The following is a 19,608-nucleotide window of genomic DNA, read 5'->3' as shown; positions in this document are numbered from 1 at the left end:
TTAAGTTTGCTAGCACTTAAAAATATATGTGTTTTTTACTTTGTAGCTATATTTTATTCTCATAATATTTATATATTTTTCATTTATTTTTTTTTGTTGTCTTATATTGTTATACCTTTAGTTAATGGTATAATAATTATAATTGAATAAGAATAGTAAAATAAAAATTGTTATAATGATTGGTATTCAATAATTCAATTTAATCACGTGTAATAATCATTTATTACGCTATAAAGCATGTAGGTGTGTCAAAATAAAATTTAGATTTTTTTGTATAATTATACAGATAATTACAATTGTAAAGAAATGATTGATATATTAATGAGTTAATTAGCATAATTAAAAAAGATTTGAATTAAAGGTATGAAAGTTGTATGAATCATACATCGAGAAAATGTATTTAAATATCACTAATTCGTAAATGCAATGTTATAGATTTTGTTATATTTTTATTGAAAAGTGTTATACATACTTAATTAGGCATTTATATTATAACTTAAAACTGTTATACAAAGGAAATTTTAGATAATTTTATTAGAATTTAATTAAAATCTTGTACAAAAGATACAACAGTTAATTATTATATTATAATTTTAAAGTTTTATATAAATTATATTAATTTTATTATTAAGTCTTATACAAATTAAATTAAAATTTTTTTATTTACATTTTTGAAAGTGTTTATCAAAATTCTATTTGAGTTAATATTTGAAATTCAATAGTATTATACAAATTAAATTAGAGTTTATCAATCATTTGAAAGTGTTATACAAAACTTATTTGAAATTTATTATAATTTAAAAGTGTTATTACTCAGTTTTTTCTTTCAATTTTTCTATTGAAAATCTGTTAGAAATGTTAAAACATAATTTCCTTTCAAAAATTTATGCAATATTTCACATTTCCCCCGAGTAAATATTTTAATTTATTTTAATATTTATTACATTAAAATTTCAATATTCTATATTACCTATACTTATAATACGATATTACATTTTTTCTTTTACTATCATTTTATATTCGTTTTTGTATTCATGATACGTATAACATATTATAATAAAAATGTAATGAATGAGTTAAAGTTAAGGTAAATTTTGACGTCAAACAAATTCTTACATTCTTTATATACATAAATTTATTATGTTAAATTAACAAAAAAAAATTAATATTTCCTTCATTAATATATATATTGTACATTTCAATAACAAAATTAATTGAAATCGGAATAAAAATGTTAATGTATAATAATAATAAAAAAACTATAATATAAGTGTTATAAATATTTATACATAATTAATATATATACTCGACTATTCAGATGTATATTATGTATAGAGTATTAAATATTGTGCTATTGCCATGAACATAACAAGTGCAGGTGATATTACTTGAAAACACATATAAATGTTATACAGTGTAATATGTTGTATTGTATCAGTTCCAATTTTAAAACTTTATTTATTAATATTTTCAATGTTAACCTTATAAGTAATATTATAGGTTATTAGCTTAGTAGCATCAGAAATATTTTTAAAAATACTTAAATTAATATTGGAATATTTATAAGCTTTAAGTTTTTTTAATAGAATATTTTCATTAATTAATATTTTCAATAAAAATATAAAACAAATTGGTATACTATTGAAATATTGGAAATATTTGATTACAAATGGTATATATAATATATACACAAATTTTACTAAATATTGAAAATTTAATTATTTGTTTAAAAATTTTAAGTTTTATATTAATATTTTCAAAAAAAAAATAAAACTTAATATTTTCATAATTATTTAAAATTGTTGTAGTGCTCTTCTTTATAGCCTTACTCTTAATATTTTCGCATCGATAATCATGATCACATTTAGCATATTTAAGTAAAATGAGCTTAAAATATTTATAATTATTAATAGCATATTAAATTACATATATATCAAATTACTATATATCAGATTTTTTCAATCAATTTGTTTTAAAAGAATTTGATTTCAATTTTATAAGTATATAAATATATTTAAAAGTATTAAATTTTCTTACAATAATTTAACATTATAACACTTTTATTTATAGTTTAAAATCTAACTATAATACCGTTATTGTATAATAATACTTACAGTATTATTAAACATAAAGTTTTAATGAAAATTTTCTTTATATTGATTATATTATTGCGACCATGAAACTCATAGGTATATGAATACCTTCTATCTTTTTATATGTTTAAGGAAACTGGGTAAAAGAATTTCAATTGAAACGAATGATGTATAAAAGATCGTGAGTCATGAAATTCGATGCGGCATCACTCTGTGTACATATATACATATGTATAAATAGTAAATTATTAAAAATTAAAAGAAAATAATGTTGTTCAAGCGTAAGAATATTTATAAAAATTATGAAAATAAAATATTAAGGGAAAATTTTAAATTATTAAACCGTGACATAAAAATTATTACAAAATAATTATCGAGTTTTTTCATCTTATAATGTATTTAAATGCTATACAGAATGAAAAATATTAATTGTTATAACAAAACAATAATTATAACAGTATTATAAAATCAGCATATTTGTACATAATCTCAAATAGTCACAGATTTTTAATACTTGATTTAATTACCTAGATAATTTTGGAATGAACTACATAAAAATTATTAAATTCTCAATTTATAATTTTAATTAAATCTTGTATACCAGTTGTATTCACATGTAAATGAAAAGAGAGTTGAAAGTAATTATTGACAATACAAGTATCAGTAATGGGCCACCTACAAAAATTCATATCCTATACTAACTACATATTAATGAATAATTTAAATTAGTTAGTTTCACTAAAAAATTTGATTACGTACTTGTATATTATAAAATAATATAAAACAGCAAAAAAATAATGCTTAAAACAAGGTTAAATATGACGTTTTACTTGATTTAAAAAAACTACGCTGACAACAATAAGTTTTATATTTTATTGAAAATAAATATACACATTATAAATTAAAAATTACGCAAAAACACCAATATTTATTTATGGTCATATAGAAAGGATAATAGTTCAAATTGTTTAAAACGAGTGTAACTTTTAAAATGTTATTAATGAAAAATTAATTAATAATATTCTAAACGTCTATAATTTATGAATATTAATTTTAAAAATTGTTTTAAGATAAAACGCATCAAACAAGTTAATAGAACCTAAGTATATAATTTAAAAAAAAAATATGATAAATTATCATATCATATTAAATAATAATTTTTTTAATTATCGTATAAATTACGTAACACTAGCATTTTTTATATATAAGACGTTAAAAATTCTCTTTAGCATATAGAAAATGTCATAATTATTAATATCATTGAAATTGACTAATCTTTGAAGCGAAACATGTTTGATTGTTCATTAGAGCAAGAACATGTTCGATTGCCAACATCATAAAAATAATTATTTAATTAATGTGAAAATAATATAGGAAAAAATTGGATTTTAATATTATATCATAAATTATTTGTTCTATATTAATTTTATGCTAATTTAATTGATTTTTTTTGCAAATAGAATCATTATTCAAGTTTTTATCAAAAAATTGCCAATTATCCGACAAAAAATGATTAAATAATCGAAACTATCATATTTTCCATAGAAATTTGAACTTAAGTTGACTTTATGAACAAATATTCAAGTCGAATTAATAAAAATTAAATCAAATTAAATTTTTCAACTGTCTCAATTCATTATTAAATTAAATGATATTTTTAGCAAGAATTGATTCAAAATTTTATATGACCGAATTGGATGAAAGAGAATTAATTAATAGTGAATTATAAAATAACTACAAAATCTAATCATTATTTAATTTACAATTAGTTTTTATTAATTAACAATATTAATATTAAACTTTTCTAATACCTCTCGTAAAATTATATTTATATTTTGTTTTTTAAATAATTTTATAATATTATTTATCTTTATTTTATATTTCTTGTCATGAACATTATATTCGCATTCGCATATTATAAAATGTATTTATTATAAAAATATAATCATATAACCAATAAAATATAAAAAAAAAATAAGAAAATATAACAGAAAAGTTTTTAAAAAGACGTTAAAATTGTTAAGAAAACAACAAAAAATATAAAGAAAACGCAACAAAACAAAAAGAAAATATGTCTGCATTGACGTCAAACAAATATATTAATTTTATGCATGTATGTATAACTGTGTATGTACATACATATATGGATCTACACCTAACATTCATTCATACATCATGTATCACATACATTTTATAACAGCATACAGTTTTTTTTTTTGCTTTTCTTCCATATTAGGTTATGTTATCGTAGACTTGAATTTTTTTCACATTTTATGGCAGCAAAATAAATTTTATGATCATGTAACGACAAATTTTTGCTAAACTAGATACACATGCACATATATACATATGTATGATTGTACATAATGTAAATATGTATTAATGAAAACGACGCTAAAATCCAAACAAATTGTATTTCTTTTGTACAGTTGCGTTGAATTCCATTTCCATAACCAATTTCTATTGCAACTAATGTTGAACATGCAAATAATGCATGTACGTAACAACATGTTGTATATACATCCAAACATGTATAATGTAGCTGATGATATGATGGATTATCATCGATCGACGATCATCCGATGTGTACATTGACCCAAATTCATTATTTTTATACCATAAAAAGTAAAACGACAATATAATATAATAAAAATATAATAATAACAATATAATAAATATATTATAAACAAAAGAGTATAACAAAAAGGAACTTATAATATTACACAAAAAGAATAAAAAGAAATAAAATAAAAGTATACATGGGATTTTTCAATAAAAATTTCAATTCCAAAATAAATTAATTAAAGAAAAATAAAAAGAAAAATAAGAAATTTTGTTCGTTTTCATTGCAAACACAGAATTTACTTTTAGTATGCATGTATATGTGACAAATTACGTAGGACATGCAATATGTATGACTCTTGCCGCTTTTACCTAATTGAAAAACTTTCACGTGAAATTCAATATGAATATTTTGTTTGCTAATTGTTTAAGCATGTACCTTCAATAAAAATGCTATGATTTCTAAATGATAAGAGTAAACAAAGAGTAAAGATTAAGCAAAATAGTATAACAGAAATTTCATCTATTAGCATTATAATTTGTGATTTTTTTTTTAAATGAGAAATTGCTGTGCATATTAAAAATTTACTTTTGTATAATACTTTCTTTATTTTCAAACGTAGGCATTTTTTGTTTTATTATACAAATTATACATGTGCGTATGTATACACGAATATATAGTTATAAATTTTACAATAGTAAAATCGTTTCTTTTGACGTCATTCGAGTTGGAAAGAAATAAAAATTGAGTAAAAGAAGAAAAAATAAATATGAAACAAACCCATTGTTTATTGAAAAAATATACAGCGCAACAAATTTCATATAATACTTATATATGAATTTATGTATAATAAATTATATACCGACTTAACATGCGATTTGAAATATAAAATGTCTTCATAAGACTGTACATACATATATACATTTTTATTCATTTTAAAAGCAGATAGAAAGAAATAAAAACACAAGCCAAACATGTCAATGAACTAAATAGCAAATTACATTTAATACTAATTGTGTATGTTATTTCACTGTATAGGTATTAAAATTCGCGGCGTATTACAGTTTACAATATCATATATTTTCCGTATAATGTATACATTTGTTTTTTGTAAATGCATTATACTAGGCAATGTTTGTTAAATTTCTTACATTTTTTTATTTTGATTAGTTTTTATGCTTCTATGCTCATAAATAGAGAGAAAATGAGGTTATATGTATACACAGTATTCATACATATGTAGATTATCACTCATAATGATCATGCCATAATTTACAAAAGTGATAATGCGTTTGATGTGCGCTATGAATTTTAAAGAGCTTAACCACAAGCATAGAAAGAAAATTTGTATATGTACACACATGCATTCAATAAGAATATATTATATTTTCGTGAAAATTTTACAAACAAAAAAATATTATTTTACGGCGAATTAGAAAAATTATAATAAAAATCAAATTAAACATCAAAAATCTTAATAGTTTTAGTAAAATTTCGATTTTATAACAATATACTTGAAGAATTATTAAATAATTTTTATTATTTTATGAAAATTATTTCGCGGCGAATTCATAATTAAGGCAAATATATGAGTATCATATGTTGCTTTTAATTAAATATTGATTTTTTTTGTTCGAATCCTGATAATTAAATATTGAATAATTATTTTAAATAGTTATTAATTAAATTAATTACTAATAAATATTTAATTAATATATCATATGTGTTGTAAATGTAATCACTGAAATACGTAAAACATTTTACTTATTTATCTTAATAAATTTAATTATTTAAATAAATTTCCAATAATAATTATAATATACTTAATAAGAATTATATAATTATAATTATAATAACATTGGCTTTTTTTATTCAAGTTCATTAAACTAGTAATTGTAGTATTAATCATTAGAAATATATGTATGTATTTAAAATATTTAATAATTACAAATTTACGTCAATATAAAAAATAATCGAAATATGACATAGGAGCCCTTATAAGCACGATATTATATTTTTTTTTAATAATTAATTTTTAATTTTTTTGGAAACAAAATAATTAACCACATTTTGCGATCATGTAATTGAGTATGAATTCATCATTGAGTATGAATTATCTATTGCAATTAATTAATTTCTTTTGACTGTAATACACATACATACATTGTAATTATGTCAATAAATAATATCATGAACATATAATTATAGTTCAAAATTTTGATATTGAATATCATATTTTAAACAAATTGTATTTTTACAAAAGAAATATAATTTTTAAGTAATAAGTAATTATTATTTTAAGTATTAAATAATATTTTACTGAATTTGTAATGTTAGTTGGAATTATTCTCATTAAATAATTAATAATTTATAAGAATCTTTAATAAATATTTCTTATTAGTGGTTGAATATAGCGGGATAGTCTAATGATAATTCAAAGTTCATTATTACTTTCAAAATTCTCATTGAATATCATAATATAAAGTAATCCATTCATAAATAATATGCGGAAAAAACACATGATTCAATGAATTTGTTTCAAACCACAACGAATTTTTTGTTTTCCACAATTATTACAAAAACAAAAAAAAAATGGTATTGCCCGGGTGCCCCTGCAACAATTTAGTAACCACAAAAATCATACCCTTTTACAAAATATAATCTTATTTTTAATCGTTGTTTTTTTGTTTTTATTATAAATATTTCGTTATATAAATCGTGTATATAACAATAACAATTTTACGAAATTTTAAAAGAAAATAAAAATTTCATACTACGAATTTAAAATTTTGTATTATTATTTACAATAGTGCCTACGTACTCAAATTTAAATATTAAAAATTCAATATAAGCATGCATACTGAATAAAATTCTAAGCAAAATAGAAAATTTTAAACTTATTATCTAGATTGAAATCTTCTTTCTATAGTATTGAACTTCTGTTTCTGTAATGTGTGTGTGAATAAATATTTCGATAATTTTTAATATACAACACGTCTACAACTATAAATATTTGTAACACGTCACATTTTATGCGTAACAGCAGATACTTCTTAAGTAAGTAATGTATAATAAAAAAAATTTGCTGTTTGTTCTTGTAAGTAGCTATATGTAGCAGGAATTCCTTTTATTATTTTTAAGAGGTAATATAAAAAGCATTCAAATTATGATTATGACCTTTCATTAGGTAAACAAACAAATAAACAAAATATTAATTGTAAATTGAATTTGTGTTATGCAAGTTTTGCGTGTATTTAACACAAAAGATGTTTAGATTTTAGAATAAAATTATTGTTAAGCATAATAAGGGGAGAAAACCATGATGTTTTTCGCTTAATAATTTATAATAAAATTATAAAAATTTCAACACTTTATATATGAAGATGTCACATACATTATACATACATACACACATAAGAATTATAAAATGAATTGGAATTTATTGGTATTGAAGAAAGACACTATTAAATTGTAAATTAATTTTATTTAGTTATTATATATAGGTTTGTTTGACAAAATATTATTAATAAATAATAAGGTTTTGCATAAGCTTTGGGCGAAACAATAAATGTATATTGTATTTGTGAGTGTCTAATTTTTTTTACATACATATACAAAGCAAATGTGTTAATTACATTTTAACAGTTTTTTTTTTTTGTCAAATTCAAATTGTTAGCAGATATTCTCCATATGAATGTAGTGCAAATGTTTGCTGTTCAGAATTTGAATGATGTCAATTAACTTCACTACAGTTATGTTAAATGAATTTCAAAAAATAATTTAAACTTTCGAGTATTTTCAAACCGTATTCATAACACATTGTTCTATCATATACATATACATATACGGGGAGGTCTGTGTATGACACGTTAAAGAGAAATTTTAAAAATTTTAAAGAAAATTTATGTTATACGTTATACCCTAATTTAGTTGTTTAAACTAACTAATAAATCAAATCAATTTAAAGTGTTAATAAAAGTGAACAAGTGAAAATTATAATTTCACTTAAAATATTTCAAATATTTTAATACGAATATTCTAATATTATCAAAAATAGCTAATATTAAAATTTTAGTTCATCCCCTATTTTCGCTTTTGATAAGTAATTCTTAGAATTTCATTTAATAGAATTTATTAATTAAGTATATCCATATTATTTTTTATATTAAATATTATAAATTTATAATAAATTGCAAAAATTTTAAATATAAACTGGTTTTTTAAACATATTTTAATCCTCTACTAGTCTAATAATTAATTAGTATAGTAAAGACAACAAGTTTGAGATCAAACCGGATAATATACAATATATTTGTTTGTATATTCCCAAATTTCAAGATTTTCAATTGAATTGAAAAGAAAAAGGAAAATTTAATTATAATATAAAAATAAATTTTGTTCCAATATAGCTAGTTGTAATCTATAATAAAAGTGACGGAAATTCCCAAACATATCTAAACATTTTCCTTGAGACACCAGCATTTTTTTTTTGGAATGTACTCGTATATATATTACTAAATACAAACGTCCAAACAATATAACATTTATACTTGTTCTATTGTACTTGAAGTAAGTAAGTACATACAGGGTTTTATGAAATTAATTTTTTATTTTATTTAGTACTCAAGTACTTCCTTTTTAAAATATATAAAAGTTTTTTTCTTGTTTTTTAATTTTAATTTCAAAGAACGTGATTTTTATCGTAAAACACAGTTATTCTATTAAATTTCCTATAACAAAACGTTATTTTAATTACCAATTATTTGTTTCATTGATTGTTTTTTTCAGTTTTTGTTAATTACCATTGCTTATATACATATACATACACACATATACGTGGATTTCATTGCATATACAAAATTTCCATTTCAATGCTAATGAACTATAAACTAAAAAATGTATATAGGAATTATTTTCTTATATATAGAAGAATTAATAGAAAAACAATGAAAAAAAAAAATTATAGATTTGGGGAAAATCCGCAAAATTGATTGAGCACTTAAGTACATATTTACATTTTATTATGTGTAAATTATTTTAATTGATCTGACACAAATGTTGAAAATATATAGAGAGGATTTAATTATTCCACCAAACATACTCATTAAAACTATAGTGTTAAAAATAGTGTTGAAATATGGGGGAATAAAGTAAATGAACAGAAAATGTGTAATCTCAATGTATTTAAAAAAATTTTTTTATTATAAAAAAAATAAAATTGAAAAAATTCCATTTTCCTCATGGGAACAAAATCAAGTTTGTATAGGTATTCAAGTATTTTAATAAAACATTAAAAAAACATGTGTTTTTAAAATGATTTTTGCTATGTTCCAGTAAACAAAGAAAATTAATTAATTTTGTATTAGAAATGTAAAACCAATTTTTTTTAGTACAATTTTTAAATAGTACTATAGTACAATTAAGGTACAATTTTATTTTCATTTATTTTTCCAATTTCATTCGTCACAAATTATGTATTCAAAAATGAAATTCCATTAATTAATTAATTATTAAATAAATTGTTTATTTTAAAATTCTATTTTTAAAATATATATATATGTATATATATTTTTAAATATGCGTATATATGAAATTTAATTAAATAATATTTTTGATTAACGTATGAAATTCTTCAATGTTCGAAGTACAATGTGCTCTCCTTCTATAACCTTATACTTATAGTATAAGGTTATAGGAGTGTAATATTCGAGTATATTATGTACGTGTGTGTTTGTAAATATGTTTTAAGATTGTAAGTGTGTTTTAAAATATTTCAATTAATTTATTCTATATTTATTTAAAGAAGTAATTAAACAATAAAATCAATTAATTTTGTGTTATATGAAATTTATGTGATAAAATAATTTTATTTTCTTTTAAAAAGTACTAAATATAAATTAAAATATCAAGAACAGAATTTTTTTAATTAAATCAAATTGTATATATACATACGTTACGTGTATATAAAATTTAAGTTTCAAGTTAGTTATGGAAATAAATTTTATTTTTAGGATAACAAAAATCTTGAATGTAATTTATAAGGTCATTTATATAAAATATTTTTATTAAATTGTTCTGTATTTGGTAATTCGATTTTGGTGTTTCTGATTAATTTTTCGTTATTGGTAGCGAAAATATAGATTTTTTTTTTTAAATTAAGTCCAATACGTATATTTTTGGTATCGAACCATAGATGAATATTGAATTCCATATTGAAATTTGCCATTTTTTTTTACTAAAATCACAATATTATTGAACAATGTTCTACCATATAATGTGATGCGCCTTGAAAGATATTGGTGTCATAGTCTTTAAACTGTTTGTCATGTACGCAATACATACATAATTGAAAACTGTTATACAATAAAAATTTTGTAATTAACACTCATAATAAAGATCGAAACTAGTTCGATCGTTTAACCTTTTTTTTAATTTATAAATATATTAAAAGGTTTCCATAGAATTCATATTCTGAATGTAACTAGAAATTATTTTATATTGAAACGATATTTTTTTTGATAATTAAGTAAAAAATTTATAATTAATTTTGTATTAATCATTAAATTATTTGCGTTTTTTCTCGTATTTTTAATATATAAAATGTCATAATATTTAAGTTCAAAGATTTCTTATATTTACAACCAAATAAAAAAAAAAACCCAGAAATCGAAGTTTAGATTATGTATTTTATTTTATTTTTAAATATTTTATTTAGAAATGATTCGCAATTTTACCAAAATTTAAGTATTAAATTGATTTTAAAAAATTGTTATTGAAATAAACAACTGAGTATACAAAATACAGAATTAATATGGATTTAGCTTTTGTTTTTATGCTTTACTTGAGTGTTAATTAATAATTTTTGTATAATAAAACAAAATCTAAATATAATTCTATTTTGACCTCTAAATTCAAAAATAAAATTTTAATCTAAATTATCAGCTTTTATTTTAATACGAAATTTAATTAATCAATATTATAGTTATATATAATTTATATTATATAAGTTGGGACAGGCCCTCAATTGCTGATGAAAAAATAAGCGTATATTCGATCATCTACAAATAAGAAATGACGTATAATATTGTTAAATCAAATAAAGTAATTCTTAAGAAAATAAATTTTTAGAAATACTGCTATTTTTGAAGACGTAATGTACGTATTTATGGATATTGGAAAAACGCAAATTGCTGACATTTCAAAAAATTTTTATATGGCGTCATTAAATTTTAAATTAAATAAAATTAAACATATAAATACTTTAATATATTGTAATTATTCAATAGGTTCACACGTGCATGAGTTTTTTTTGTTTTTTTAATAAACAAAAGGCAAAAAGTTTAATTTTTTTTTTTTTGAGTGAATCAGCAAGAATAAATGCATAATATACTTTGGTACGTATGATTTTTGAATAATAAATTACTAATTAATCGTTAATAATAATAAAATTTTAATAATTATTATTTATTTATTAATTAATAGTGTTTACGTATATTAAGATTTTGTTTGTAACTACAATAGTTACAATATTGTTTTTTATATATAATATGCAAAAATTATGTATTGTTATTGTTAACAATTTATGACTTAAATATAAAGTGTTGCCGCTATCAATTATTTATAGAAATATAACATAGCTTCTCTACAATATCTTAACATTGCAAATGAGTAAGAAACATTTTGTATTCTTGAATGCCTAATATATTGCTTAACTATACTTACACCTAAAATCGCATCCCCAGTTTAACAATTTAATGACATAGAATAATTTTGCAATTTAAACTGTTTTCGAAATTAAATTTCATATTAAGTAAATATATGTATATTTATTTACTACTTAATATATATACATATACTCGTATAAGAAAAATATGAAAAATTAAATAATTAGATAATCAGTTTAATAAGTTTAATAAAACACATTTTTTAATATAAACAATAAATTTTAGGATATTTTGTTGATATGTAAATTATGTAACTGAAAATACTTAAACATATATTGAAATAAAATGTCATTTAAATGTCAATATGTTTACACAGTTTGTATAGCATATTATGTAGTCATGTATTTGTCAACTTGAATATTAAAAATTTCAATATTTTGATTGATTGCATAATTTTAAAAATCAATAAGAATTAAAACAACTTTTCTTTATTTTTAAGAAAAATATGGTACTCACTTTATATAAAAATGGAAATATAATGTGGTTAAGTAAAAAAAAATTTTTTTTTGATTACTAAGTAAGTAAAATATTATTTGAATTTAAGAGCTTTTTCATTCATTTTATTGATATTTATTTTCAATAAAATCTGAGACAAAATTTAAATATACGCAGTACACAAGACTGTTTTTTAAATAAAATTTTTCAATAATTTTCAATAAACACATATATATTTATATATGTATATGAGATTTGATAAATCGTTGTCAAATTTTCAAATTTTTAACTGTTAAAAAAGGCAAGCTATAAGTAAATTATAAATTGAAATCAGCGCCATCTTAACACAAAAATATATAAGATTTACAATATTTATATATATGAACGTAATTAATAATCAAAGTTAGTACCAGATAATAATAATTTTGCCGGAAAATCGAGATCATGTTTAAATATTATAAAAATATTTTTTCGACTTGCTTATATTTCAAAGTGGTTGTTCTAAGATAACAATATTTAATCTAATAAATCGTATACATACTTAGGAGCGTAGTTCAATGACCAATACATAATATACAGGATGATACATTAAAGGTCAAAATCAAATAAAATTAATAAAATTTAAAGCTAAATTATATTTTTTTTTTTATTTTTGACATTTTCTCATTTAAAACAATTTTATTTTATTAAGTTTATTTCATTGTTTTTATGTATAATTAAGGTTATTTTACAAAAAAAAATTGTATTTATTCTTTAAATATATGATACTTATTAAGTATAATTATCTAATTAATTTAAAATTTATTATATTATAAATACTCACTTGTATAATAAGTAAGTATTATTTTATATATGTATGTATAAGTAATTTAGCAATTTATTTAATAATAAGTTGTCTGGTTAAACCCAAAATATTATAGAGATGATGTAATTTTATTAAATAAAATAAGTACTCTGATTTTAAACACGCATTTCATATTAATGTTAAGATTAGAAGTGGGTATATATTTAATTTAATAATCTCATTGCCAGAATTAAAATTAAAGTTATGAAGCTTATGTAAGTATAAAATTAATTAATGCAATTATTTATTTACTAAAAATATATTTTGATTAATACTTTAATTCCCGAAATAACAAAAATTACGAATTATTTAGAAGGTATTTTAATTATGTTCGACACAATAATTATTATGATATTGAAGTTCTCGAAAACATTTTCAGTAATCGAAAGCGTCATTTTAATGTTGGTTGCACTGAAGTATACATTCTGACCGCAAAATGCAGCCGAATATCATAAATTGTAACACCAGAATATGTAGTTGATTACTTTTGTTAAATTAAGTTTGAAAGTATTTAGAGAATGTGACCACCGTCTTAGGCTGTTCCGCTATTTTAAGAAAATAGAGCCCTCTAGAAAAATATATTTGGTAAAATTTACAAAATTTACATATTTGTTTTTGATAAGATTCTCAATATTTCTTGCCATTTTCAAGAATGCTTATTAAAAATCTCAAATTAAAATTTTTTTTCAAAATACAATAACATTAATTTCGAACCAAAAGTCCAAAATATTTTTGAAGAGTAATAATATACTTATAATTTAAAAATTGAAGACATTTAATTAACCTTTGTAATTAAAAAATCAAAAATTTCTCATTAAAATATTTTAAACAAAAAGGTTATCAAACCAAAAATTAAATATCAAATAAATAAGTGTATGGAATGATTCTAAACCTAAATTTTGTGTATATAAAAGCACCTACATTTATTTTAATATAATTAATTAATTGTTCTTTTCGCGATAATAATTGATTTTTTTTTTCAAGTTATTTTAATTTCATTATTAAAATCGGAAGTTTTTATTCAAAAATATCTCATTATTTAATTTTTGTTTCAAATTTCTCTTCAATTTCATATTATTGTAAATTTTATCAAAATATTTTGAAATAATTTTATTTATAGAAAACAAAGTAAAAAAAAAAAAATTAAAATTTTGATTAGAATTTAATAGTGTCTATGGGGGGTCATTTTGCTAATTATCATTTTTATATACAATCATTATTATTATTATAAATAATAAATAAGCATAAGAAATAAAAATAAGCTTATATAAAGGACCGGCAAATTGAAAATTTATAAAATGATATCAATTTTTTTTTGTTTTGTAAAAGTTTTTGAGTTACGTCAATAAATTTCTGAATTAAAAAAAAAAAAATGGTGAATACGTGCAAAATGTAAGCACTAGCAATGCATAAATTTTTGTTTCCAAGTTGAAAATATTTAAAATGATTATGTTTTGAATACTTAAATGTAGGCATCAATAAATTATTCTAAAAGCAAAATATAGTATGTACATAGAATGTTTTTTTCCTGTTGTTATTACAATAATAATTATTCAACTTAAATACAATAAATTATCAAATTTTAGAACCCATGGAGAGAAGAGCTCTTACTCTTAAATAGAGTAAACATTGTAGAGTGAAATAATTAACTTTATTATTTTCATACATAAGTGCTTACCCAAGTGATCAGTTAATTAAATATTTTCAAATGTATACTTAAATGTGTATGTACAATTACATATATAAAATGAAATTTTTTTTATTAATATTTGAAATTGCCCATGGGAGTTTAAGATAAGGTAAAGAACCGAGAGTATTTTTAACACAACAGAGATAGGTAGAAAGTATGTGAATAAATATGTAATGTATAAATATTGTAATAATTTATTTAATATACTTGGAGGGTTTTCGTTAATTCAGTTCTAGAGTAATCCTAATTTTTAGCATATATTCCAGAATTGTATGCTTTGCACACTGAAAATATAATTCGTTCAGGTAATGAGTAATTTTGTAAGTAAATGCGAATTTACGCTCCGAAAATAATTTTGTAGTTTAAAGAAATGTCAGAAATGTAGTGTAGACATTTAGTTTAAATTTTTCACTTGAAATTTCTAAGTGTCAGATTCAGATATTGAAGGATTCTTTAAATCTTTTCAATTACATAAGTATGTCTACGTACAATCAATCTAATTTTAATAAAAATTTTAATTTTCATACCAATGTCATTTTAGTACATATGTCATTTTCGAACGACTGATTATTTGCAGACTGCGTAAACTTAAAAAAACTTAAGAAATTTAAGTCCTAATGTATAGAACTTTGAGTGCGGTGTAAATAACCAAACCCCTCTCTCCTCCTTAAAAAAATATTTTGATTGTATTTATAAAAATATAAATAATAACCATTTGGGAATTTTATAATCTACTACATTTTTTCATGCATGTGTTGTGGAATTTTAAAAAAAAAATTCTTGTGGTTTTTTAACGGAAAAATTTTACAATCGAAATACAAAAACAAAAATTTACAATATTTTTTTGTTAAGAAACAAACTATAAGTTTGTAAGTATGTAATAAAACCGCTTCAGTATAATATTTCTTCTGTTTTTGGTTTTTATACAGGTTATATCAATAAAATCTACAAAAAAAACAAATTAAAATATAAAAGTGAATTTATTTTTTTTTTCTTTTTCATTTTTAATAACAAGCAACAATTTTTTAACATGAAAACTTTCTTTCAGTGAAAGTATAACTAAATTTCCAAAAAAACAAGAAAGATTCACCACATTCATTGCCATCACACCAAAATTGATCAAAGAAAAAATAAAAATCAAAAAATTGTTTTCACATTCAAGATTCTTTTTAACCTCGAATTCGAAAATTAAAATTTTCATATGTGAATGTTTTTCTCTGTGTATTAAGTATTTTATTTATTTTTCTTATTTAATTATTGTACTTTAATTCAATAAATTGTTTTTAATTATTTTAATTTTTGTAAGTGGGTGGAAAAAATATTTAATAAAAAAACAAATGGAATATCAAGATTTTGTTACTTATACCACTTTAATTTTTTGTGAGTGTTATAATTTGTAAATATATAAGTATATGAATAAAAAGTATTCATAAGCATATAAATACTTATGAGCACAATAGAATAATCTGGAATAAATGAATTTCCCTCAAAAATGGTCATATCTAGTGTCTGGAATACGTGACTTAGATCATTGATTTTTTTTATTTCCAAAATGAAAATAAGTAAATCAAAAGATTTTGTTTTATTTGTGGTGTTGAAATTGAAGGCGTCCTGTTAAAAATTTGTTAAAAGTAGATTATCAAGTTATTTACCTTATTTATCATGTTATCAAAAATTATTAATTTTGTGTTTGATTACTACAATTTTATTATTTTTACCAGATCATAATGAAAATAAGCGCAAGTAATCCCCCAAAATAATAAGAATGTTGGCAAAACTTGAGTACCATTACGAAATACTTGGATCACGATCCAGTCATAACTACTTGGAATTGGTAATTGGAATTTGCGTCATATATTCTTTTATCTGGCCATGATGAATAGAAGTTCGAACAGTTTTTCCCCATTTTAGATAAATTTTTTTCTAATTTTATAATAGTTTTTTTGTCAAGTTGAATATTTTTTTTTTAATATAAATATAGGTACAGGTATTTAAAGAGGTATAACTAGTTCTCTTGTTATATGATACATATAATAGTAAAAGAGATGCATTATAATTGTACTTATTCCAATTTTTATAAGAGTACAAATTTTTCCAATTAGATTTTACAATAATGCTACAAAATTTTAAGTTGCTACAACTTATGTTATGCTCAATATAAATGTAGAATGAGACTAAAAATTTAGTAATCAAGATCAATTCATATTGAACACTGTTTGAGGAAGAATTATCGCGATCACGATCGAAATCGCTATTTATCTAATATTGTATTGAAGGCGTTAAAGTTAAAAACAAAAAAAAATTATACGATTGAATTTTGATCTCAATTTTTATAATTTCTTTGTTTATCCTTATAAAATATTTGTTTATCTGTTTGTTTATTTGTTTATACTGATAAAATTTGATTATACTTGAATATAAATTCACATACATATTTTGAACAGCTATTCATATAGCTCAAATATGCTAATATAAAACTACTTCACCGCTTATGTCATATCCAAGTCAAAAATTGCTTTGCTGTACATTTTAAATATTGATATTGGAGTTTTGAGTAGAAAACAGACAAAACAGAAAATTATAATAATGATAAAAAAACAAAAAAAAAACTGTTTAGTTTCCTAACCTATTATGATATTCCAAAAGAAACTTGTTGTAATTTAATATTTTTATGAAAAGATATAAGAAATAGACAATACTTAAGTATAAATTAAAACAAAAATACTTACATTATTCTTTTTATTATTTAAATTATCCTTTTGTTGTTGATATTGTTCAATATTTAATTGTTGCTGTTGTTGTTGTTGTTTTAAATGATCATTATTATCATTGTTATCCATATTATGATTACTATCATCATTATTGCTATTACTATTATTATTATTATTGCTATTACTATTTAATACAATTAATTTCCATAATTGTCTTAAACTAATATTATCAATACCACAATTTAAACGTATTTTCTCATTAGACCAATCCATTGTTGCTGTTGCTGTTGTCGTTGTAATAGTTTTATTAGCTGTATTAGATGATAATGATCTTGTTGTTGATTTTAAATTATTTGATTCTTGTAATTTAATTGTTGAATTCTTAATAATATTAAATGTGGTTGATTTTGTTGTACTTGTTGTAGTTGTTGTTGATTTTTTTGATGATGGTGGTAAAATAATTGATGCAGCTGGTGGTAAAACTTTTGAAGACATACTTGATTAATATTATTATCCAGAAATTGTTATGTATTTCAAGTATACAATAATTATTTTATTTTAAAATAAAATAAAATTTTTATTTTATATTTTTATATTATCCAAATGTATGTATTCCGGTAATTTAATACCGTTATTATTAATAATGTTGTATTTTAATTATTATTTACAGTTTTTTTGTTTTTTAAGTTTAAACTATTTTTGTATTCTCTCTTTGTTTTTTTTTAATATTCTTAAAATCTTGAAATTTTGTTAATGAATTCTTTTTTAATTTAATTTTTCGATTATAATAAAATACAAAAATTTGATTGAAAAATCAAATTAAACACTATGATTAAATTTTATTTCGAATATTTTAAATAAATTCTCGTCATAAACTTTCTAGTATATGCAAAGTAACATTATATTCCTTTTTGTTTTTAAATATTTTTATGCGTTTAAAAAACTTTTAAACTTAAATTATGATTCACTTTTGAGTTTTTTTCTTTAAATTTTATAATAATTTTTTGAATATATTTATTATTTGTCTTAAATTTCTTTTAACTAACAAAACTTGTTTTATTACGTTTAAGTATCTCCAGTTAAATGTTATTTTTCAATATAAGCAAAAACGCTATGTTCTGTTCTTACAAACGTACAATGTACATAGGTAATTTTTTAAAAAACAACTCTCTAGTTTCCGATCGTATTTTACATAATTTGTAAAATTTTCAAAAATTATTAAAATAAATTTTTCATTTATTTTTTGTCAAAATAATCTAACTTTCTATTTCTTTATTTTATTTTTATTTACAAAACAAACAAAACATGAATTTTTTGTATTATTTATTTAAAAAAAAATAAATAAATTAGATTAAAACTTAAATAACTTTCTTTTTTTTTCTATTTTACTAAATTTTTCCTTTAAAAACTTATTTACGGAACAAATAAAAATTATTACACGCTTAATTATAAATTTTCTATTTTAAAAAATTTTTTTCTTTCAATTTTCCTTATTATTTTTAATTAATTTTATTTACTAATCAACATTTATTAAAACAAAGTCTTCTT

General features: G+C 20.2%; 1 protein-coding gene across 2 annotated transcripts in view; it reads right to left on the bottom strand.

Annotated features, from left to right (window-relative positions):
* LOC129618596 (inositol-trisphosphate 3-kinase homolog) overlaps nucleotides 1-18,824 on the bottom strand; it is a 39,798-nt gene extending 20,974 nt beyond the window's left edge. For both annotated transcript variants that reach the window (XM_055533438.1, XM_055533439.1), the window contains exon 1: nucleotides 18,079-18,824. In XM_055533438.1, coding sequence (XP_055389413.1) covers nucleotides 18,079-18,555 — 477 coding nt within the window. In that variant the 5' untranslated portion in view covers nucleotides 18,556-18,824. The remainder of the gene's footprint in view (nucleotides 1-18,078) is intronic.
* Between the last annotated feature and the right edge of the window lie 784 nt (nucleotides 18,825-19,608).

The sequence above is a fragment of the Condylostylus longicornis genome, unplaced genomic scaffold (assembly GCF_029603195.1).
Source record: "Condylostylus longicornis isolate FDR11 unplaced genomic scaffold, ASM2960319v2 ptg000009l, whole genome shotgun sequence".
NCBI lineage: Eukaryota > Metazoa > Arthropoda > Insecta > Diptera > Dolichopodidae > Condylostylus > Condylostylus longicornis.
The sequence above is the reverse complement of the archived record's forward strand: the minus strand, read 5'-3'. Positions and strand labels throughout refer to the sequence as shown.